Source organism: Balaenoptera ricei, chromosome 19 (assembly GCF_028023285.1).
Source record: "Balaenoptera ricei isolate mBalRic1 chromosome 19, mBalRic1.hap2, whole genome shotgun sequence".
Classification (NCBI taxonomy): domain Eukaryota; kingdom Metazoa; phylum Chordata; class Mammalia; order Artiodactyla; family Balaenopteridae; genus Balaenoptera; species Balaenoptera ricei.
Genome location: NC_082657.1, coordinates 1,564,847 through 1,588,890, shown reverse-complemented (window position 1 = coordinate 1,588,890; position 24,044 = coordinate 1,564,847). Strand labels below are relative to the sequence as shown.

The window sequence follows — 24,044 nt, the reverse complement described above, 5'->3', positions numbered from 1 at the left end:
GAATGAGACTTCTGGATGGATGGACCTGGCTTTGGAGTCTTGACCTGTGACTCTATAACTGCATCACCTTGCTCTGAAAGCGCCTCCTCATCCTGAGCTCCGTGTCGACAACCTGGAAGGAGAGAGATGCCAATAAACGTGGCCCCAGCAGAAATGTGTCTCAGACACACCCAGCAGTAAGTCCTTAAGACTGCTGAGATGCGTGGGGCCAGAGCCTGTGTGAGGAAGGCCTGCTGTGCAGAGCTGAGCCTGAGAAGCTCATCTGATGGCAGAGCACAGACGATGGGTAAGAACACGAGGAAGGGTCTTCAACTTACCTTTCAACAAAGCCTGGCTACTGGTGACTGGTGAGCAATGAGTAGAAGGCTGTGTCCAGACCCAGAATGTCTGAATGCATCACAGCAGCTGGGCTACAAGGAGTATTTAAGGACACATGCACATATCCCAACACTTTAAGTGCAGGTCAATGTTGACAGCACTGCAAAGGGAGCAGTGGAAGGGAATGGGTGAGAACCAGAGCCAGAAGTGAAGAGTCAAAACATCAACAGCGGACTTCCCTGGTGGCGCAGTGGTTAAGAACCTGCCTGTCAATGCAGGGGACACGGGTTCGATCCCTGGTCCGGGAAGATCCCACATGCCGCGGAGCAACTAAGCCCATGTGCCACAACTACTGAGCCTGTGCTCTAGAGCCCGTGAGCCACAACTACTGAGCCCGCATGCCACAACTACTGAAGCCCGCGTGCCTAGAGCCCATGCTCTGCAATGAGAAGCCACCACAATGTGAAGCCTGTGCATTGCAACGAAGAGTAGCCCCCACTCACCGCAACTAGAGAAAGCCCGCACGCAGCAGCGAAGACCCAACACAGCCAAAAATAAATAAATAAAATAAAATAAACTTATAAAACAAAACAAAAAAAAAAACATCAACAGGAAAGTAAAGGTAGAAACTCTTGGACTCTGTTGCTGGTACCACACACTGGTGGATATAGGACACAGGCCTGGTGTGATGGGAACCCAGCTCTGATACCTCACCATTTCCTCACCCCCATACACAAGGGCCACATTCCTTTCAGCCTCCCTTGACGCTACAGGAAAAACATCCACCCTGTCAGGCACCCAGGGCCCTCCTATTGCTCAAAGTGAGCAACCACCTGGGCCTGAGGAGGCCAGTCAAAGAAGAAAGACAGGGAAAGGGAGTGGGCCCCATCCCATGAGATCACACATTCTAAAATTATAAGGACATTAAAGGAAGGTCTTAAAAGAAACAAGCCAGTGGTCTCCTCAAGTAGTGACCAGGTCAGCATGTGAACATCCTGGCATAAGCAGGCCCCAAATTCTGTCAGCAAAAGACAGTGGAAGGCCTGGGACACCGAGGTTCCATGCTGCTGGACAGAGTCACCCAACCACGGACAGGGAAGGCTGGTGGAATCTTTCACACAAACATCAAGATTTCTGACTCCTGAGCCCTGTCTTACAAGACCTCAGAGCAGCAGGGATGGGACTGCTGGGAGAGAAGGAATACAGTGCACAGAGCCCAGCCCTGGCAGCAACGACACACATGCCAGGAAACCAGGAAAGGAAGCATTACCCATGGTCTCACTGTGGGAAGCTCAGAGGTTTCACTTGGCTTGCTCTGACTCTGGTTTGGTAACAACCTCATATTAACAGCTTGAAACTGCCCAGAGTTGGAGCATTTATACCAGGGAAACTGGCAAACGCAACAATCAAGGGTTGGCTGGGTTTTTTTTTCTTTTTACTAACTGTCTAGACTTAAAGTAATGGAGACTATGCTAATAATGAGGACTACACATGGTGAGTAATGTCGTGAATAGAAACATTTATTCCACCCAGCAAAGTCACTGAAGAAAAGTCAAGTTCCAACACATTTATTGTCTTCTTACTTACTAAAAAGAAGACATACACCTGGTAAATGAACACAAAAATGTTCAACATCATGAATCACTAGGGAAATGCAATCAGACCACAGTGAGATACATCTCCACACTTTAAAAACAGATAATATTAAAAATACTGACCATACCAACCTAGTTCTGGTGAGGAATATAGGGGAACTGGAATGCCCCCATACTGTCGATGGGAATGCAAATGGGTACAGTCATTCACTTTAGAATACGAATCCCTATGTTCATATAAAGAATTTTATGTACACGTTCATAGTAAGCTTATCTGTGATAGCCAAACTGGAAACAAACCACAAAACCTCATCCTTTAACAGAGAGATGGATAAACAGTCAAATTGTGGTATATCTAAACAGTACATTTTTCAGGTATTAAAAAAATGGTCTCTTCATGGAGACAAATTAGATGATTCTCAATATAATTATGCATTGTGAAAGAAGAAAACAAATACAAAAGTAAACATTAAGATCACAGTGATATTAAAAGTCTAGAAAACACTAGCTAATTGAATGGGAAAAAAGTAAATCAAAGGACTTCCCTGGCAGTCCAGGGATTGGAAATCTGTGATTTTACTGCCACAGCCAAGGTGTAATCCCTGGTTGGGGAACTAAGATCACGCAAACTGTGCAGCATAGCTGGGAAAAAAAAAAAAAAAAGTAAGTCAATACTAGCTACCTGAGAGTCCTGGGAGAGATGTCAGAAGTTGATATGGGAATGATGGATGTTTGTTACTATGATGATGATTCCATGGCTTTAGAAGTATTAAAATTTACCAAGCTGTACATTTTAGGTATGTTTATTTCAATGCACACAAACTATACAGCTCAACTAAATTTTAATAGGAATTGGTTTCACATAAAAATCTGAACCTCTTTTCTGAATCTCTTTTCAGTAGAACTGTGGCAACCACAGCTCAATTCCATCATCTCTCCTACTCTCATGAGGGGATTCTGTCACAGCAGCAATGAAGACTGGCGAGCAATAAAACGTGTTTCCACTTAAGTTATCCAGGAACTCTGCCTGGGTTCTAAAATTCACATGCCTGAACTACATGATTTCTACTCATTCCCCATTGTTTTCACTGTGCAGCAATGGGCTTCAGATAAAAAATTTGCAGACGCTACGGGAATCCTACAACCTTTACGTTATTCAGTCTGACACAGACTGGGGGCTCGGGGGAGAGAAATAGCTCTGTAGCTCCTGAGAATTTCTGCAAAAACCTTATCCTAAACAGCCATAGTCATGGGAACATTCGTGGATGCAGCTTTAGAAAAGGCTCATCCCTTCTTGTTGCTAGTCTCTCACACCCTATTAATTCCCAGAGTGTTTCTGTACCAAATATGGTTCCCTCCTGATATCTGTAATCTAACACTCAGGAACACCAGCTACCACATTGCGGACATCATAGCACACGTGGACATAATGGCACATGGCTCTTTTCCAGCTGGACCTAGAGAACTTCTTCTCTTGAACAGTACTGGAGGCATGATGTGACTTCCCATGTGAAAAAGAGAACCATTCATACTGCTCCAAAAATCACTGGTGGTTCTCACAACTGTCCTCATCACAGGGTGATCTCGGTGCCCACCAAAACTTCTGACACCCAGGTCACAACATTAGTCCCACAGAGCCCTGCAGTCTACCCCAGGAGGACTTCAACAACAATTCAAATTAGTGGAAGCTATTTTCCGCCATGTTACTATCCACAGTGAGGTATACAAACTTTGGAACACCCACAAAACCTGTTCCTCTTCATCCTGACAGTCCAATTTGGTTCTCAACATCAGTCTAACAGTGAACAAACCCCAAGATGAAAGGTGGCTTAAATAATAGTCTTTATTATGGCATAGAGCAGAAAAACTGAGGCAGATAATTCCCAAACAGGGTGACTTGGACTTAAATAAAATCCACCATCAGCATGGTATTAGACAATGCCACCAAAGAAGGCAAACCACTGTGAGCCACCAGGAGAAACTGGACGGGATCCCCATGATCAAAGCTGCTTTGGTCCTGTCATAGGCAGTTGACAGGAACTAAGAGAATGACAAAACCCAAGTGCTCAGGGTATCCATGCTTTTCTACAAGGGATAGGAGAGCACAAAAGCTGACCTACCCTGATCACACTGAGATGACTGATTCCCAGTATTGGGATCTTTCTTAGAGATAAGAAACTCACAGTGACATTAAGTATGGCAAGGGCCCTGCACAGGTTAGAAGTAGAGCATAGCTCCTTAAAAGCTTCCTATGAACCTGGTACTCATAGGCAATCTGCACACTAGGGCTGTTCAGATGTATGGCATTCAACTTCCAGTTGATGACTCCCTCACAGAGCCTATTCAGTATGATGTACTAACTAAGGAGACAGCTCATTCAAAGCTCTCCTCATCTCATTTGAAGGCCTTTCTCCAGTAGGAAGTTTCTGGTGACGAATGAGGTTAGACCTTCTGCTGAAAGCTTTCTTACGTTCACTGTGCTCACAGGATCCATCTGGCCTGTTAAGTTTCTGGTGCTCAGTCAGAGCAGACTCTGACAGAAAAATGTTCCACATTTGCTGTACTGGTGATGCCTTTCTGTAGCATGAGCTTTTTGGTGTTGAGTAAGTTGGGAGTTTTGGCTGAAGAATCCTCCACATACAGTGCACTCATATGGTTTTTCTCCAGTGTGAACTCTGGTGCTTAATGACAGTGGAGTATTGACTAAAATGCTTCCCATATTCAATGCACTTATAAGGCCTTTCCCCAGTGTAAACTCTCTTGTGCAAAACGAGAGTAGTTTGGCTAAATCACTTCCCACACTCACTGCCCTTATAAGTCTTTGCTCCAGTGTGAATTCTCTGGTGTACAATAAGGTTGGAGCTTTGGCTAAAGAACTTCTCCTTTCACTGCGTTCATAAGGCCTTTCTCCAATGTGAATTCACTGGTGCCAAACAAGTGTGAGTGGGTTGCTATTTAAAAGTTTTCCCAGGGGCTTCAACTAAAGATGCCGCAACTAAAGATCCTGCATGCCACAACAAAGATCAAAGATCCCAGGTGCCGCAACTAAGACCCAGCACAGCTAAATCAATCAATCAATCAATAAATATTAAAAAAAAAAAGTTTCCCCACATTCACTACACTTATAAGGCTATTTTCCATTGTGGACTCTCTGGTGCTTAACAAGTGAGTCTTTGCGACTAAAGGCTTTTCCACATTCACTGCACTCATAAGGCCTTTCTCCAGTGTGGACTCTCCAGTGCCGAACGAGACTGTCTTTATAAATGAAGGTTTTCCCACATTCACTGCATTCATAAGGTCTTTCTCCAGTGTGGACTCTCTGGTGCCGAAAAAGGTTTACTTTAGAAATAAAGGCTTTCCCACATTCACAGCACTTATAAAGCAGTTCTCCAACATGGAGTCTCTGGTGCTGAACAAGTGACTTTTTGTGTCTGAAAGCTTTCCCACATTCACTGCACTTAAAAGGCCATTCTCCAGTGTGGACTCTCTGGTGAACAAGTGACTTTTTGTGTCTGAAGGCTTTCCCACATTCACTGCACTTATAAGGCCATTCTCCAGTGTGGACTCTCTGGTGCTTAACAAGTGAATTTTTGTGTTTGTAGGCTTTCCCACATTCGCTACACTTATAAGGCCATTCTCTGGTGTGGACTCTCTGGTGCTGAATGAGCGAGCTTTTCCAGCTGAAGGCTTTCCCACACTCACAGCACTCATAAGGCCTTTCTCCAGTGTGGATTCTCTGGTGCTTAAGAAGTATCCCTTTAAAGCTGAAGGTTTTCCCACATTCACTGCATTCGTAAGGCCTCTTTCCAGTGTGGACACTCGGGTGATGAGCCAGTTTGTGTTTGCAGCTGAAGGCTTTCTCACATACATAGTATTTATAGAGGCTATGTCCATTGTGAAAGGCCTCTGCACACTTGGCATCCTTTTGTGGAGTGACCTGGTGCTGGAGAAGGCTAGAGCTACCATGGAAATCCTTCCCAGCCTCCTGGCATGTGAAAGAGTTCTTGGATGCATGGACTATGTGGCTCCTCATAAAGGCCTTACCCATGTCTCTTTTAAAGAGTTTCCCTCCACGGTGCTGGTGAAATTTCACACCTGACACACACAGTTTCTGGCCAGGAATTGTTCCCAGGTCTTCAGCTACACACAAACTACTGTCTAAGGCCAGGCAGCACCTCTCCCAGGGATAGGACTTCCAGATGGACAGGTCTGTCTTTGAAGTATTTATTCGTGGCACTTCTACAGAAACATTATGCTCAGAAGTTATCTCCTTGTGCTCTGCTCCATGCCAACAACCTGAAAGCACAGACATATGGATGAACTTCATGTAGATTTTGGAAGAAGGAGGCGGCCCCATCACAAATATGTGTCTGACGTACCAAGAAATAAATCCATGGGACTATTTTCCAGACAAGGGAGCTGGCAGCATGCTAAGGAAAGGACCTCTGTGCAGCACTGTGCCTCTCCATGTCACAGAACAGGGAGGACTAACCGGGCAAGACACAAGGGTGGTGGGAGCTCACGGAGGAGCCAGGGGTCCACAACTCACTACTCCGGAAACAGTTGACAGGCCTTGGTTGTTGGTGACACTCGTGTGCTGTGTGGAAGCTGTATCTTGGACCAGGAAAATCCGACTGTCACTGAGTAGCTGGTATAAAAGGAGTATTTTAAAAATAGGTGCAGACCTCATGACACATTAAGTGTAGGCCAATACTGGAGAGCACAGCAGAGTGAGGATGGAGAGGTCCAGTGAGGGGTAACCTTGGGTTGAAAGTCAGAGTAGAAATGAAAGAAGGAGCAAAGTATCATGAATGGGTAGGAAAGATAGAAATGAGAAAAACAGTCACTGTCCTTGGCACCAAAACAGTGCTCAGCACAGGACATGTGCCTGATATGATCTGAACCCAGCCATAATATCACTTCCTCCCCCTGATGCCAATCACCAGGGCCAGGCCCACTTTGAGCCCCCCTAGCTGTGGTTGGAGTCATGTCCACTCTGTCACATACCCAGGGTCTCCTCACAGCTCCAGTTGGAGAACAACATGGAACCTAGAAGATGCAACTTCTAAGGGAAAGATAGCACAGGTGAGTGGTCAGTACTGGCCAGGGGAACAACCATCCCCCCAAAAAAACCTCAGGAAAGAAAAATAATGTCACAAAAATACTTGTTGAGGAGGGTATCATAGAAACAGCCTAGTGGACCCCACAAATAGTGACCATGTTGGTTCACAACAATGCCCGGTATACTCAGGGCCCAGGAAATGTCACCTAAAAGAGAACAGAAGCTGGAGCACAGAGGTGGCATGGGCCTACAGAGTCAACTTAGCTAGGAGTGGCTGAGAATTATGGAACCCACTGAACTAATTCCAAGTTTTTGAAGCAGAAAATCTTCACTGAACAAACCTCAGAGCAGCTGGTATTGGAGCTCCTTGTGAAAGGAGGCAGTCTACACACTCACCCAGCCTTGGCACTTACAGCATAGATGACAAGGAAGCATTAATAGAGATGTGCCCACTGTCTCGCTGTGAAAAGAGCAGACTTCCCCTTGGAAAAAGAAAGAAAGGCAGGGAGCAGCCCAGGATGCTGGGAAAGGTGTGAGGGTCTTACCCAATGATGCAACAAGTGCAAAGGTCTCCAGCAACACATCGCGGTACAGGAGTCTCTGGGCCTCATCAAGAAGCTTCCATTCCTCCTGGGAAAAGTACACAGCCACGTCCTCAAAGGTCACAGGGCCCTGTGATGATGGGACAGATTTGTACATAAGCAGCCTCTCTCCCCAGGACCCCATAAGTACTTCTAACCCCAGCCCATACTCACTCTGGGTTCATCATCCACCCCAGCTCCGTGACATAGAGGGCAGTGGGGCCCAATGACTCTTCATGCTTCCCTGATCAGTACGTACAACCCTGAGCAACAACAGGCAGGTGGACAGATACCATCTAATGTGTGAGCCTGCTATGCAGGGCCCTTTCCCTTTCCTCCAAGACAAGAGCCTGAGTGTACCCACTATCATGTCTCCCAGACACAAGCAAACTTAGCCCCATCCTTCTCTCTTATACTCCTAGTACTAGGGCCTGGGGCAATTACTTCATACACCTTCCCCACATGCATATTACTTACTGGACCTGCTCATACATCTGATCCCCATCACCACCACCTGGCCCACAAAATTGGCATGTCTCCTGCCTCCTCACATACCCTTCTGCACATGGCATCAGAAAGTGCCTGCCAATGCAACAGGATCCCACCGTACCCCAACTCTCCACTGGTGGTTCCCAGCCCTCTTCTGAAGGCTTTCCCACTAGGCCTTGTTCCTGACTTCTACCTCAGTCACAACACGCAGATCTAAATACGCCTGGTCAGGTTCATTTCCATATAGCACATTATGTCTCTTCACCAGTTACAATCTTTGCCCATATAACACCCATTCGAAATCCACACCCACTTGACACACCTTAGGTAAATTCATCTGACGTTGTGACAAACTCCCCAAGTTCCACCACAAAAGCCTGGTGAGTGCACAGGAAAAGAAATAAGCACCAGCCTGACTTTGCTATTACTTCACCTCCATTTCTGCCTTCCCTCTGCATTAATTTAATGGCCACTCTCCCATAAAAACCTGGGCCACCTGCTGGACTTTCCCTACCCCCTACCTTCCCGCTGATGACCACTCCTCTTGTCTGTCTTTGTGACAGACCCCCTCTCTTCCCTTGTTGCCTAATGGCATCCTGAAGCCTTCCCCAGCACTCTAGCGCTGCATGTTCAGCTGTCCACTTTTCTCCTATATTTGGGAGTCACTGGAACATCTGAGACTCAACATGGCTGAAACCCAGTTCACCTGGTGCTTTCACTGCCATGGGCAAGGGTATGATCACTGGTCAGGGAACTAAGATCCCTGCAAGCCACATGGTACAGCCAAAAAAAAAAAAAAAAAAAAACTAGAAAATTAGTTTTGTGATAAAGAAGTTGTGGCTAGAATCATAGTTTGAGATAACTGGACATCACTGATAACTCTTTAAACTTAAGACAAAGGAAACAATCTATAGGACCTGACCTCTATTGCACCCTCATTATATAAACATGGAAATATCTTCTTGGGTTCTAAACAGCTTGATAGGGATTCCCAGCATTATAACTTTTTATTCTTACAATGATTCGTTTTATCCCCTTTAAAAAAGGGATTTTAACAAGATGTCTTAATCATTTTCTCTTCCAATACCACCAGAGAAGGATGATGTAACAGCAAAATAAGTACTATTAGAAGAATAAAATCACTGAAAAAGCAAAAACCCTCTAAGTGCCTGTATACTGTAAAACTGTTAAGTTTACCTAATGCACGATGAGTGTGTATGAAAATACAATTATGGGATAGATTAAGACTAAGTATAATCATCTCATTCAAAGAACTAAGTTAAAATTAGTTAACTTGGAGCTAAACAAGATCAAAAAGTGGGAATGTTCATTTAAATATAATAGTAACTTTAATATACACGCTAGACAAGTGCATTCTTTATATACCCCAGAACACATAGCAGATATGACTGCAATACGAAGTTTATAAATACGAAAGTAGACCAAACAAAAAAGCAAACAAAAAACCATAAACAAAGAAAAGCCTTTTAGAAGAGGATCTATAAAAACATTTTAATCATATAGTAATATCTATAGAATACTTCACAGAAAGGAAAATGAATGGATACTCACGAAAAACATGGGTAAAATAACACCATACTGTGCAAATGAAGAAAAACACAGAATTCTTATATGATTCAATTCATAAAAAATTTTAAAACAAGCAAGCAAAACTAGAATCATCAAATATTTCCCACATGGTTGGCAAAACTATCAAAAAAAGAAAGAAAATGCTTACTTGAAACATCAGCCAGTACATTAATTTTGGGGGGATGCGGATAATTGCTTTGCAAGAACCCCACAGGCGGCTTCTGGGGGTCCTATTTATATCGCATATTTTGACCTGAGCGGTGAATAGATATTAGTTTTAGAGCTTACTGAACTGCACATTGAAGTTCTCTGCAATTTTCTTTTTCCACGCAGGTCATATTTGAAAATTCAGAAAACCAAGGTTTTGGGGAATAAAAACAACTATAGAACGCTGGTAAGAGAACACAGATAAAATAAAACACTGCTGAATGAGAAGAGTTGGGTGAGGGCCCGGATGACGCAGCATTTACCTGAATCCGACACATCTGCGCTGTCGCCGTCGCTAGAGGAGTTTGTGGGCGAAGGTGGGACCCGAGCACGGGCGCCCCTCCCGGCCCCGAGAGAGAGTCAGGCCAGAGGGCAACCACGCCGAGCCTCAGACCAAGCTCAGAGCAGCAGGCACAGCGCCTTCCGGGCTCCCTGACCTCCGGCCGGCCCTGCGTTGCGAACTTCCCCACCTTCGAACACATCCGAGTTTACAAAATGACCACGGCAGACGCCGGAAAAGCCGCCCAGACGCAGTCCTCTAGCTCGGAAGTGCCTCTTTACTGAGACTTCATTGGTCCAGGGGCGCTGAGGAATGGGCGCAGTGCCTTCAGGGTAATGTAGTTCACAGGCCTCCAGGACCTGGCAACGGTCAGTGCTCCCCTCCTCCAGGAAAGGTGCCGTCTCTCCGCCAGGGTTGCTGGGAGTGAGGCTCTGAGGAAGGGGGCGAGGTTTCACGCTTCTTAAAATGGACGCACCAGATTTTCATGTAGTCTTTGCTGATCACAGAGGGGTACACGGACATAATATATGAGATGTTCCCAAAACCTACAAAACCAAATGGGCACATGATACCAGGTTGTCACTCAGACACAAAGTGCATCCATCCATAGCTGGGGTCTAATAAACACTGTATTATTGCTCTTCCAATGGATGTAGGCTAAAGCTTTAGACTCAATTTATGAGTTTCACTGTGTTAGGTCAGGGTCAAGAGAGCAGAAACTCCAGACAGGGCCATGGTGGACAATACAAAGGAGGAATGTGGGGCGGCCAGAAGCAGGGGGACAATTTGTTGTTTCTCTGGTTCCCTCAGAAAAAAGTAGAGCCAGTGACGTTGTCCACTTATGGACACCACTTTTGAACATGCATCCATGAAGAAGCATGTAATGAAACACACCTGTGCACACCGATTACCTCGCCTTTTCTCTAACTCTGATTGGCCTTTCCTCACACTTTAGACCACCCTGCCTCTTTATCCCCTAAATATCACAGGCACCTTGCCACCGGGAGGGTGGATCTGAGAATTGTTCTTCTGTGTCCTCACTTGGCTGCCTTGTGAATGAAAATACTCCCCAGCAAACCTTGGCATCTCAGCGTTTGGCTTGCTGTGCCTCCGGTTCAGTAATAACCTCATACACACAGCTTGAAATTGCCCACAGTTGGAGTATTCATACCAGGGAAATCGGCAAACACAACAATGAAGGGTCGGTTGGCTTTTTTATTAAGTGTCTAGGCTTAAAGTAATAGAAGTATCTTAATAATGAGTATACGTAGTAATAATGTTGTGAGTACAAATACCTATTCCACCCAGCAAAGTCACCAAAGAAAAGTCAAATTCCAACACATTAACTTCTCAGTTACTAATAAGAAAACAGACATTTTGTCAAAGAAGACATACACTTGGCAAATGAACACAAAAATGTTCAACATCATGAATTGTGAGGGAAATGCAATCACACCACAGTGAGATATGTCTCCACGCTTTTAAAACAGGAAATATTCAAACTATTGACCGTACCAACCAAGTACTGGTGAGGAACAGAGGGGAAATGGAATGTTCCCATACTGTCGATGGGAATGCATTTGGGTACAGTCATTCATTTTAGAACGAAACCATGTGTTCATATAAAGGATTTTATGTATGTTAATAGTAAGCTTATCTGTGAGAGACCAACTGGAAACCACAAAACGCCATCCTTTAACAGATGAATACCAGTGAAATAATGGTATATCCAAACAGTATATTATCATGAAAAAACCGAATTATTCACATCGGCAACTTAGATGATTCTCAAAGTAACTATGCATGGAGATAAAAAAAGACAAACACAAAAGTAAACATTCAGGCTCCAATGATATTAGAAGTCTAGAAAATACTAACTAATTGAATGGGAGAAAAGTCAGTCAATAGTAGTTGCCTGAAAGTCCCGGGAGAAATGTCAGAAAGTAGATATGGCAGTGACAGATGTTTGTTATGATGATGGTTCCGTGGCTTTACAAGTACTAAAACTTACCAAGCTGTGCATTTTAGGTATGTTCTGTTCAGTGCATACCAACTATACAGCTAATTAAATTTCAATAGAAATTGGCTTCACATAAAAACCTTAATCTCTTTGCTAAATCTCCTTTTCAGTAGAACTCTGGCAACCTCACATTAACCCCATCACCTCCCCTTGCCCATGGGAGGGAATCTGTAGCAGTAGCAAAGAAGACTGGTGAGCAGTGAAAGTTGTTTCCACTTAAGTTATCCAGGAACTCTGCCTGGGTACTAAAATTCACATGCCTGGACTACACAATTTCCACTCTCATTCCCCATTGTTTTCACTGTGCAGCAATGGCCTTGAGATAAATTATTTGCAGATGCTGATTCCTAAAACCTTTACATTATTCAGTCTGACACTGACTGGGGGCTCAGGAGGAGAGGAACAGCTCTGGAACTCCTGAGAATTTCTTCAAAAACTTTATCCTAAACAGACACAGTCACTGGAACATTTGTGGATGAAACTTTAGAAAAGGCTCATCCCTTCTTGTTTGCTTGTCTCTCACTCCCTGTTAATTCCATGAGTGTTTCTGTACGAAATATGGTTCCCACCTGATGCCTGTAATCTAACACTCAGGAACACCAGCCTACCACGTTGGGCACATATGGCACATGGTCTCTTTTCCAGCTGGACCTAGAGAATTTCTTCTCTTTAACAGTACTGGGGGCATGATGTGACATCCCATGTGAAAAAGAGAACCATTCATGCTGCTCCAAAAATCACTGGTGGGTCTCACAACTGTCCTCATCTCAGGTGACCTCGGGACCCACCAAAAATTCTGACATCCAGAACTCAACATTAGTCCCACAGAGCCCTGTAGTCTACCCTAGGAGGCCTTGGACAACAGATTGGACAGAAACTGGAGTGAAAACTATTCTCTGCCATGACACTATCCTCATTGAGGTATACGAAGTTTGGAACACTCACAAAACCAGTTCCTCATCATCCTGACAGTTCAATATGATTCTCAACACCAGTCTGACAGTGAACAAACCCCAAGATGAAAGGTGGCTTAAATAATAGTCTTCATTATGGTATAGAGCAGAGCAAACTGAGGCAAATAGTTCCCAAACAGAGTGACTTGGACCTTGAAAAACCTATCCTGAGCATGATATGAGACAATGCCACCAAAGAAGTTGAACCTCTGTGAGCCATCAGCAGAACCCAGACTGGATTCCCATGGTCAAAGCTGCTTTGGTCCTGACAGGATCAAAGAGAATGACAACACCCAAGTGCTCAGGCTATTCATGCATTTCTAAGGGGATAAGAGCGCACAAAGATCTACCTACCCTGATCACACTGAGGTGACTGGTGCCAAGAATGGGGATCTACCACTTGGGTGAGGTAAGAAACTCACAGTGACATAAAGTCAAAAAGTATAGCATAGCTCCTTAAAAGCTTCCTACGAACCTGGTACTCATAGGCAATCTGCACACTAGGGCTGTTTAGATGTATGGCATTCAGCTTCCAGCTGATGACTCCCTCACAGAGCCTATTCAGTATGATGTATTAACTAAGGAGACAGCTCATTAGCTGCTCTCATCTCATTTGAAAGCCTTTCTCCAGTATGAACTTTCTGGTGATGAAGGAGGATGAGGTTAGACCTTCAGTTGAAAGCTTTCTTACATTCACTGCACTCATAGGGTTCATCTGGGCTGTTAAGTTTCTGGTGCTCAGTCAGAGCAGACTTTGACAGAAAAATTTTCCACATTTGCTGTACTGGTGATGCCTTTCTGTAGCATGAACTTTTCGGTGTTGAGTAAGCTGGGAGTTTTGGCTGAAGAAATCTCCACATTTATTGCACTCGTGGTTTTTCTCCAATGTGAACTCTGGTGCTTAATAAGAGTAGAGCTTTGGCTAAAACGTTTCCCACATTCACTGCACTTATAAGCCTTTGCTCCAGTGTGAACTCTCTGGTGTGAAATGAGAGTAGAGTTTTGGCTAAAATGCTTCCCACATTCACTGCACTCATAAGTGTTTGCTATAGTGTGAACTCTCTGGTGGACTTTAAGGTGGGAGCTTTGCCTAAAGAACTTTCCACATTCACTACACTCATAAGGCCTTTCCCCAGTGTGAATTCTTCTATGTTTACTGAGGCTGGAAATGTACCTAAAGACTTTTCCACATTCACTGCACTCATAAGGCTTCTCTCCAGTGTGAATTCTCTGGTGCTGAACAAGCTTGCGTTTACAGCTGAAGGCTCTACTGCATTCTCCACATTCATAAGGCCTTTCTCCTGTGTGGACTCTCTGGTGCTGAACAAGTTTGCTTTTAGCGGTGAAGGTTTTCCCACATTCACTACACTCATAAGGCCTTTCCCCAGTGTGAATTCTTCTATGTTTAATGAGGCTGGAAATGTACCTAAGGACTTTTCCACATTCACTGCACTCATAAGGCCTCTCTCCAGTGTGAATTCTCTGGTGCTGAACAAGCATGCGTTTATAGCTGAAGGCTCTACTGCATTCTCCACATTCATAAGGCCTTTCTCCTGTGTGGACTCTCTGGTGCTGAACAAGTTTGCTTTTAGTGGTGAAGGTTTTCCCACATTCACTGCACTCATAAGGCTTGGCTCCAGTGTGAATTCTCTGGTGCACAATAAGTTGAGAGCTTTGGCTAAAGAACTTCCCACATTCTCTACACTCATAAGGCCTTTCCCCCGTGTGAATTCTTCTATGTTTAATGAGGCTGGAGTTGCATCTAAAGGCTTTACCACATTCACTGCACTTATAAGGCCTTTCTCCAGTGTGGATTCTCTGGTGCTTAAATAGTATGGGTTTACGGGTGAAGGTTTTCCCACATTCACAGCACTCATAAGGCCTCTCTCCAGTATGGACTCTCTGGTGCTGAGCAAGTCTGTATTTGCGGCAGAAGGCTTTCCCACATTCACTGCATTTGTAAGGCCTTTCTCCAGTGTGAATTCGCTGGTGCCGAACAAGTGTGTGTTTGTCGCTAAAAGCTTTCCCACATTCGCTGCATCCATAAGGCTTTTCTCTAGTGTGGACACTCCAGTGCTGAACAAGTATGTATTTATAGCCAAAGGCTTTCCCACATTCACCACATTCATAAGGCCTCTCTCCAGTGTGGACTCTCTGGTGCTGAGCAAGCCTGGACTTCCAGCAGAAGGCTTTTCCACATTCGTGGCATTTATACTGCCTTTGTACATTGTGAGAGGCCTCCACACACTTGGTGTCCTTTTGTGGAGTGACCTGGTGCTGGAGAAGGCCAGAGGTACCAGGGAAATCCTTCCCAGGCTCCTGGCATGTGAAAGACTTCTTGTATACATGGACTGTGTGGCTCTTCATAAAGGTCTTACCCACATCTCTTCTAAAGAGTTCCTCTCCACTGTGCTGGTGAAAGTTCACACCTGCCCCACACAGTTTCTGACCAGGGTTTGTGCCAAGGTCCTCAGCTAGATGCAAACCACCTTCTAAGTACAGGCAGAACCTCTGCCAGGGATAGGACTTCAGGGTGGACAGGTCTGTCTTTGAAGCATTTATTTGTGGCACTTCTACAGAAACTTTCTGCTCAGAAGGTGTCTCATCCTCTGCTCTATGCCAACACCCTGAAAGCAGAGAAATGTGGGTGAACTTCATGTAGATTTTGGTAGAAGGATGCAGCCCCATTACAAATATGCATCTGACATAGAAACGAATAAATCCATGAGACTATTTTCAGGACAAGAGAGCTGGGGCAGGTTATGAAAGGACTGCTGTGCAGTATTGGGCCTCTACATGTCACAGAACATGGATGACTCACCAGGTTAAAGACACAGGATGGGGTGGAACACACAGAGGAGCTGGGGTCCACAACCCACTCCTCTGGGAACGGTTTTCACCAGGGCCTTGGCTGCTGGTGCCACATGTGCTGTGCTGTGTGGAAAGGTGTGTCCAGGCTCAGGAAAATCTGTCACTGAGTAGGTAGTGTTCAAGGACTATTTTAAGGATACGTGGAGAACTCATGACACATTAAGGTAGGCCAATATTGGAGAGCACATCAGAGTGAGGATGGAGAAGACCAATAAAGAGTGGAAGACAGAGAGGTGAGGGATAATCCTGGGTTCGAATTCAGAGTTGAAATGACAGAAGGAGCAAAGTATCAAGAATGGGTAGGAAAGATAGAAATGAGGTACACAGTCACAGGCCTTGTCCCTAAAACACTGTGGGGCACAGGACGTGTTCCTGATATGATCTGAACCCAGCCATGATATCACTTCCTCCTCCTGATGCCAGTCACCAAGGTGGGTCCCACTTTGGGTCTCTCTAGCTGTGTCTGGAGTCATGTCCACTCTGTCATGTACCCAGGGTTCACCTCCCAGCTCCAGTTGGAAAACAACATGGGACCTAGAAAATGCAAGTCCTAAGGGAAAGACATGACAGGTGAGTGGTCAGTACTGGCCCAGGGGGACAACCAATCCCAAAACAACCTCAGGAAAGAAAAATAATATCACAAAAAAAATCTTTGAGGAGGGTCTCACAGCAACAGCCAAGTGGACCCCACAAACACTGACCACATTGAGTCCCAACAATTCCTGAAATAGTGAGGCCCCAGGAAATGTTAGCTAGAGGGCAGAGCCAGGAGTACAGTGGTGTATGGGTCTACAGAGTCAACTTAGCAGGGAGTGGCTGAGACTAATGGAACCCACTGAACTAATTCCAAGTCATTTGACCCAGAAAACCTTCGCTGAGAAAACTCCAGAGCATCTGGTATTGGGGATACTTCTGAAAGGAGATGTATACACACTCACTCAGCCTTGGCACCCACAGCACAGCCGACAAGGAAGCAGTAATAGAGATGTGGTCACTGTCTAGCTGTGAAAAGAACAGAGTTGTCCTATGGAAAAAAGGGGAAAGGCAGAGACCTGCTCAGGATGCTGGGATAGGTGTGAGGGCCTTACCCAATGACGCAACAAGTGCAAAGGTCTCCAGGATCACATCACGGTACAGGAGTCTCTGGGCCTCATCAAGAAGCCTCCATTCCTCCTGGGAAAAGTACACAGCCACGTCCTCAAAGGTCACAGAGCCCTGTGATGATGGGGACAGATGTGTACATAAGCAGCCTCTCTCCCCAGGACCCCATAAGTACCCCTAACCCATACTCACTCTGGGTTCATCATCCTCCCCAGCTCCCTAACTTAAAGGGCAGTGGTACCCAAAAACTCTTCGTACTTCCTTGAGCACTAGATACAACTCTCAGCAACAACAGGCAGGTGGACAGATAGATGCCATCTAAGCTGTGGGCCTGGTATTCTGGGCCCCCTCCCTCTCCAGCGAGACAACAGCCTGAGAGTCCCCAGGATCACGTCTCCTAGACACAAACAAACTTGGGCTCATCGTCCTCTCTTAAACTCCTGGTATGAGGGCTCTGGGGCAATTTGGTCACACACCTTCCCCACATGCGTATTACTCACTGGCTAACTCCTCATACATCTGATCCCCATCACCACCACCCGGCCCACAAAGTGGCATGTCTCCTGCCTCCTCACATACCCTTCTGCACACAGCATCAGAAAGTGCCTGCCAATGCAACAGGATCCCACTGTACCCCAACTCTCCACTGGCGGTTCCCCAGCCCTGTTCTGAAGGCTTCCCCACCAGGCCTTGTTCCTAACTTTAACCTCGGTCAAAACATGCACATCTAAATACGCCTGGTCAGGTTCCACTTCTGTGTTCCTCACTATGTCTCTTCACCAATTAGAACCTTGTCCATATAACACCCATTCAAAATCCACACCCACTTGACACACCTTAGGTGAACTCATGTGACATTGTGACAGAAACTCCCCAAGTTCCACCACAAAAGGCTGGTGAGTGCATAGGAGGAGAAATAAGCACCAGCCTGACTTTGCTATTACTTCACCTCCATTACTGCTTTCCCTCTGCATTAATTTCGTGGCCACTCCCCCCACAAAAACCTGGGCCACCCGCTGGACTTTCCCTACCGCCTACCTTCCCGCTGATGTTCACTGCTCTTGTAGTTCTTTGTGACAGCCCAAGTCTCTTCCTTTGTCCCATAAGGGCATACTGAAGCCTCCCCCAGCACTCTAGCGCTGCATGTTCAGCCGGTTGTTTCCTATACCTGGGAGTCAATGGAACATTTGAGACTCAACACAGCCAAAACCCAATTCCTAATATTCTCACTGAAAATGACTCCTACCACTGACTTCCCCATCCCAGTTCATGGCACATACCCCCTTCCAGATGCAAAGGGAAAAAAACTTTTGGAGTCATCTGTGAGCCCTCCACATCAAAATATCTGGTCCACCTCTACTTAAGAAACAAATCCAGAAGCCAAGTATTTCCTACCTCCACATCTGTCACTCTCGTCCAGGCACAACAAATGTGCTTCTAGAGGATTACAAGAGCCTCCTTGATTATCTCCTTGTCTTCCTCTCCCCAAGTCTGCTGTGCACACCGCAGCCAGGGGTAGCCTCTTAAAACCTAAGTCACATCACTTTTCCCCTCTGTTCCAAAAATTCCGTATCTGCCATCATTCTCAGAACAAAAACCCAACCTCTCAGGCTACCATTCTATGCCTGACTCTGGCCCCCTTGTTCTCTGTTCTCACCAGACATTAACAGAGACCTACAAGTCCTAAAACACTCCCATCTCAATCTCATCCTCAAACATTTGTACGTACTACCCCCATACCTGAGACAACCTTTCACATCTCAGTCCATTGACTGCCAAAATGGGAATCTGTCCATATAACCTCTGGCCTGGACTTGGAAACCTGGGCTGAGGGTTTCTCTAGGGTCTACAGCCACCAAGTCCAGGAAGAGTGACAGCAAAATACTTCCAGGACACCTACACTCACCGGTGCAGAGTTCATAAGTGGTTCTGTTGAACGTGGAACCTGTGGGAAGACCAGGGCCATGTAATATTAATTCCCATCAGCAACATAGACAAAAAAGAAGATTAATGAGTGAAACATTTAATATTTCAGGCAAAGACAAATACTTAAGGGAAAAACAAAGCATGTAAAAGAGGGCAGAAAGTATTTTGGAGTTGTGCCATAAAATCATGAGGATATCTTGAGAAAAGGCTTTCCAGAAGTGGAAAACACAAGTGCAGAGACTCTCTGTCAGAGTCACGTCTGGCGTGTTTGACTACCATCTATGAGGACAGTGTGACTGCAGCCCAATGAGAAAAAAGAATACAGGATCATGTTGGCAAAGAAATGGTTGTGTCAGGATATATAACACTATTAGAGCCCTAAGCCACAAATACCAAATTAAGTCTCATTTCATGTACAGCTCTGTTTCTGACACTTGCATTTGATTCCCTTATTCTGCCTCTCCCTTGCCAATAACACATTTTTCTCTTCTTGTGGCTTGTAGTTGGCCATAACAGCTGACCAGGAGTTTTTATACTTCCTTTTCAAATTTTACTTTGGTTATGTTAAAAATTGTTTTGTATAAAATTCCAACTTACATAACCCATAGATTAAGTTCTGATTTGAATTATTATAACATTATATAATAGGATTCAAGAACATGTACTTTTTTCATTTATTCATATTCTTTGATATATCCATGTTTTTTTTCCCACAAATGTTCAGAGATTATTTGTAATTTCCTAAATGCTTTTTTCGCATGTGATAGAGAATGGAACTACCATTTACTGGCTTCACATCCAAACTGAATCTGTGATAAAGGGGTTGTTGCTAGAATCAGAGTAAAAGTGCTTGCCCTTCAGCAGTTTGGGATAACTGGTTGTCATTTCTGATACTTTAAACTTAAGAGAGGGGAATTCCCTGGCAAACCAGTGATTAGGACTCCGTGCTTTCACTGCTGAGGATGCGGGTTTGATCTCTGGTCTGGGAAGTAAGATCCCGCAAGCAGCATGGTGGGGAAAAAAGTAAAGTAAAAGTAAAGTAAAATAAAATAATCTTAAGACAAAGGAAACAAGCTGTAGGACCTGACCTCTATTCCATCCTCTATGGAAATATCTTCTTGCTTTCTAAACGCCTTGAAAGGGATTCGAAGCCTTATAACTTATTACCCTTACAATGATTCATTTCGTCCCCCTTCAAACAAGTATTTTAACAAGATATTTCTTAATCATTTTCTTTTCCAATACCACCAGAGTAAGAAAACTTAACAATAAAATAAATATTATTATAAGGGTACAATCACTGAAAAAGCACAAACTCTCTAAGTGGACGTACACTGTAAAACTGTAAGTTTACCTAATACATAATAAGTATGTATCAAAATTTAACTATGGGGGACTTCCCTGGTGGTCCAGTGGGTAAAGCGCTCCCAATGCAGGGGGCCCAGGTTTGATCCCTGGTCGAAGAACTAGATCCCACATGCGTGCTGCAACTAAGAGTTCACATGCCACAACTTAGAATTCTGCATGTCGCAACTAAGGAGTCCGCATGCCACAACTAACAGTCCACATGCCACAAGGAAGAGTCCACATGTCGCAATGAAGATCCCGCGTGCTGCAACTAAGACCCAGTGCAACCAAAATAAATAAACAAAATATTCCTTTTTAAAATGTAACTATGGAATAGATTAAGTAGAATCATCTCATTCAAAGACCTAAGTTAAAATTAGTAACATGGAGCAAAACAAGATCAAAAAGTGGAAATGTTCATTTAAATACAATAATAATTTTAACATATACCCTAGACAACTGTATGCTTGATATACCCCAGAAGACATGGCAGGTATGACTATAGTAGCAATGTTTATCAATACAGAAAGCACACACCATTGTAAAGCAATTATACTCCAATAAAGATTTTTTTTAAAAAAATACAGAAAGCAGACCAAAAAACAAAACAAAACAAAACCAAAAAAAACACAAAAAAAGTCTTCAACAGCAGAATTTAAAAGGAAATTTTACTCATATATTCATACTAAAGAATACTGTACACACACACAAAAATTAACGGACAGCTATGAAAAACATGAGTAAAGTCACGCCATGTTGTGCAAATGAAGGAAAACACATCATAATATTTACCTGATACCATTCATAAAAACTTTTAAAACAACTGAGCGAAGGTTAACTGCAGTCGTGGAATAATTTCCACGTAGTTGGTGAAATTATCAAGAATAGCAAGGGCTTCCCTGGTGGCGCAGTGGTTAAGAATCCGCCTGCCAATGCAGGGGACAGGATTCGAGCCCTGGTCCAGGAAGATCCCACATGCTGCGGAGCAACTAAGCCCGTATGCTACAACTACTGAAGCCCGCGCACCTAGAGCCCGTGCTCCGCAACAAGAGAAGCCACCCAATGAGAAGCCCGCGCACCTCAACAAAAAGTAGGCCCCGCTCGCCGCAACTAGAGAAAGCCCGCGTGCAACAACGAAGACCCAACACAGCCAAAAATAAATTAAAAAAAAAAAAAAAAAAGAATAGCAAGAAGGCGGCTTCCCTAGCATTGCAGTGGTTAAGAATCCGCCTGCCAACGCAGGGGACACAGGTTCAAGCCCTGGTCCGAGAAGATCCCACATGCCACGGAGCAACTAAGCCTGTGCGCCACAACTACTGAGCCCGCAGGCCACAACTACTGAAGCCCACGTGCCTAGAGCCCGTGCTCCACAACAAGAGAAGCCACCGCAATAAGAAGCCCGCGCACCGCAACGAAGAGCAGCCCCCATCTCTCCAACTAGAGAAAGCCCGCGCGCGGCAACAAAGACCCCATGCAGCCAAAAATAAATAAATTTTTTAAAAAGAAAAAGCTTACTTAAAACATCAGACAGGGCTTCCCTGGTGGTGCAGTGGTTGAGAATCTGCCTGCTAATGCAGGGGACACGGGTTCGAGCCTTGGTCTGGGAAGATCCCACATGCCGCAGAGCAGCTAGGCCCGTGAGCCACAATTACTGAGCCTGCACGTCTTGAGCCTGTGCTCCGTAGCGGGAGAGGCCACGAAAGTGAGAGGCCCGTGCACCGCGATGAAGAGTGGCCCCCGCTTGCCACAACTAGAGAAAGCCCTCGCACAGAAACGAAGACCCAACACAGCCATAAATAAAATTAAAAAAAAAAAAATCAGACAATATCTTAACTTTTGGGGGATGGGGATAATCGTTTTGAAGGACCCCACTGGCGGCTTCTGAGGTCCTATTTATACCGCATTTCTTGACTTGAGCAGTGACCGAATATCAGTTTTAGAGCTGCTTATTCAACTACACTGGGAAGTTCTCTGCAATTTTTTTCTACACGGGTAATATTTCAATATTCAGAAAGCCAAGGTTTGGCGGGACAAATAAATATAAATATAGGACACTTGTAAGAGAATATTGCTAAGAACAAAAATACTGCAGAATAAGAAGAGTTGGCTGAGGGCCCGGGGGGCGCAGCATTTACCTGAATCGGATCCATCAGCGCGGCCCCTTCAGCACAGTTTGTGGGCGAAGCAGGGGCCCAGGCCCGGCGGCCCCTATCCCGGCCCCGAGACAGAGTCAAGGTGAATGGCGCCCACACCGAGCCTCAGACCCGCCTCAGAGCAGAAAGCACAGCGCCCTCCAGGCTCCCTGACCTCGCACCGGCCCAGGGTTGCGAAGCTCACCACCGGTGAACAGACCCAAGTTTACAAAATGTCGCCCGCCGTCCACGCCGGAAAACCCGCCCAGACGCGGTCCTCTAGGTCGACGCTCAGGAGCAGTGCCTTCCGGGTAATGTAGTTCACAGCGCTCCAGGCCCTAGCAAGGGGCGGTGCTCCCTGCCTCCGGAAAAGTTCCGCCTCACCCAGAGGGTGACTGGGAAGGAGTGTCTAGTGTCTGAGTACCAGGGCGGGGTTTCACGCTTCTTAAAGGGGACGCACCCAGATTTGCGTGGAATGTAGTCTGTGCTGATCACAGAGAGGTACAGAGACATAATATTTCAGATGTTCCCCGAACCTACAAAACCAAGTGGGCACATGATACCAGGGTGTTGCTCAGACACAAAGTGCATCCAGACATAGTTGAGGTCTAATAAACAGTGTCTTATTGCTCTTCCAATACATACAGGCTGAAGCTTTAGACTCAAGAGTTTCACTGTGCTCAGTCAGGGTCACGCGAGCGAAGACTCCAGACAGGGCCATGACGGGCAAGACAGAGAAGGGATGTGGGGCGGCCAAAAGCAGGTGGACCATGTGCTGTGTCTCTGGTTCCCTCACAAAAAACGTAGAGCCAGTGACGGTGTCCCATCCAGTGATCGATACATATTTCTTACTCCACATTTTGATATGTGTTCAGTTCTTTTTTATTTACTTATTTATTATATAAATTTATTTATTTATTTATTTATTTATGGCTGTCTTGGGTCTTCGTTGCTGTGCGCGGGCTTTCTCTAGTTGCGGTGAGTGGGAGCTACTCTTCATTGCGGTGCGCGGGCTTCTCATTGTCGTGGCCTCTCTTGTTGCAGAGCACGGGCTCTATGTGCGCAGGCTTCAGTAGTTGTGGCGCATGGGCTTAGTTGCTCCGCAGCATGTGGGATCTTCCCGGACTAGGACTTGAACCCGTGTCCCTTGCATTGGCAGGCGGATTCTTAACCACTTCGCCACCAGGGAAGCCGCAGTTCTTTTTTAGAAGCCAAGCTCTACCTGACTGAAAAGAAGAGTGACTTACCACTTGCTGCTTTCTGCCTGGAGTGTGACTCTATGGTCACAGTCATACTTTATTTGGAAAGGGGGAATCTGAACCCAGAGATAAAGGACTGGATTACATGATCCACTTTCCTTGCTGGGGAGTCAATATAATTTCACCTGCAGTTGCAGTGACAATGCATGGAGACTTGAGATTATCTCAGAAAAATATCTGTGAAATGTTGAAAGTGCTGATATCAACCATAATTTTAGTTATTCAGAAGTGGTTGCTGAAATAGCTCTTGGCCATGTGAACAAGGTTAGGATCTCAGTGAAGACTGAAGGAACACTGAAGTCTGAGAAGTGAT

General features: G+C 45.2%; 2 protein-coding genes across 4 annotated transcripts; both read right to left on the bottom strand.

Moving 5' to 3' along the window:
• Positions 1-24: 24 nt before the first annotated feature.
• Positions 25-10,324, bottom strand: LOC132353225 (zinc finger protein 211-like). The gene is made up of 3 exons (XM_059904267.1): positions 10,106-10,324; positions 7,521-7,647; positions 25-6,209 (listed from the first exon to the last, which is right to left on the bottom strand). Exons 1-3 carry the CDS (start codon positions 10,322-10,324, stop codon positions 5,044-5,046), a joined length of 1,512 nt encoding a protein of 503 aa, XP_059760250.1. The 3' UTR covers positions 25-5,043.
• Positions 10,325-10,577: 253 nt separating this feature from the next.
• Positions 10,578-22,712, bottom strand: LOC132353209 (zinc finger protein 304-like). Of its 3 annotated transcripts, none has more exons than XM_059904234.1 (6): positions 22,476-22,712; positions 18,974-19,012; positions 18,106-18,235; positions 17,055-17,181; positions 14,270-15,722; positions 10,578-10,667 (listed from the first exon to the last, which is right to left on the bottom strand). In XM_059904234.1, the coding sequence occupies exons 3-6, from the start codon at positions 18,169-18,171 to the stop codon at positions 10,583-10,585; spliced, it is 1,731 nt and encodes a 576-aa protein (XP_059760217.1). In that variant the 5' UTR covers positions 18,172-18,235; positions 18,974-19,012; positions 22,476-22,712; the 3' UTR covers positions 10,578-10,582. The 3 variants fall into 3 exon arrangements, 2 of the variants coding, with proteins under 2 accessions (XP_059760217.1, XP_059760216.1); XR_009498972.1 differs by having other exon boundaries at positions 10,609-10,667; positions 13,571-15,722; XM_059904233.1 differs by lacking the exons at positions 10,578-10,667; positions 18,106-18,235 and having other exon boundaries at positions 11,318-15,722.
• Positions 22,713-24,044: the final 1,332 nt, after the last annotated feature.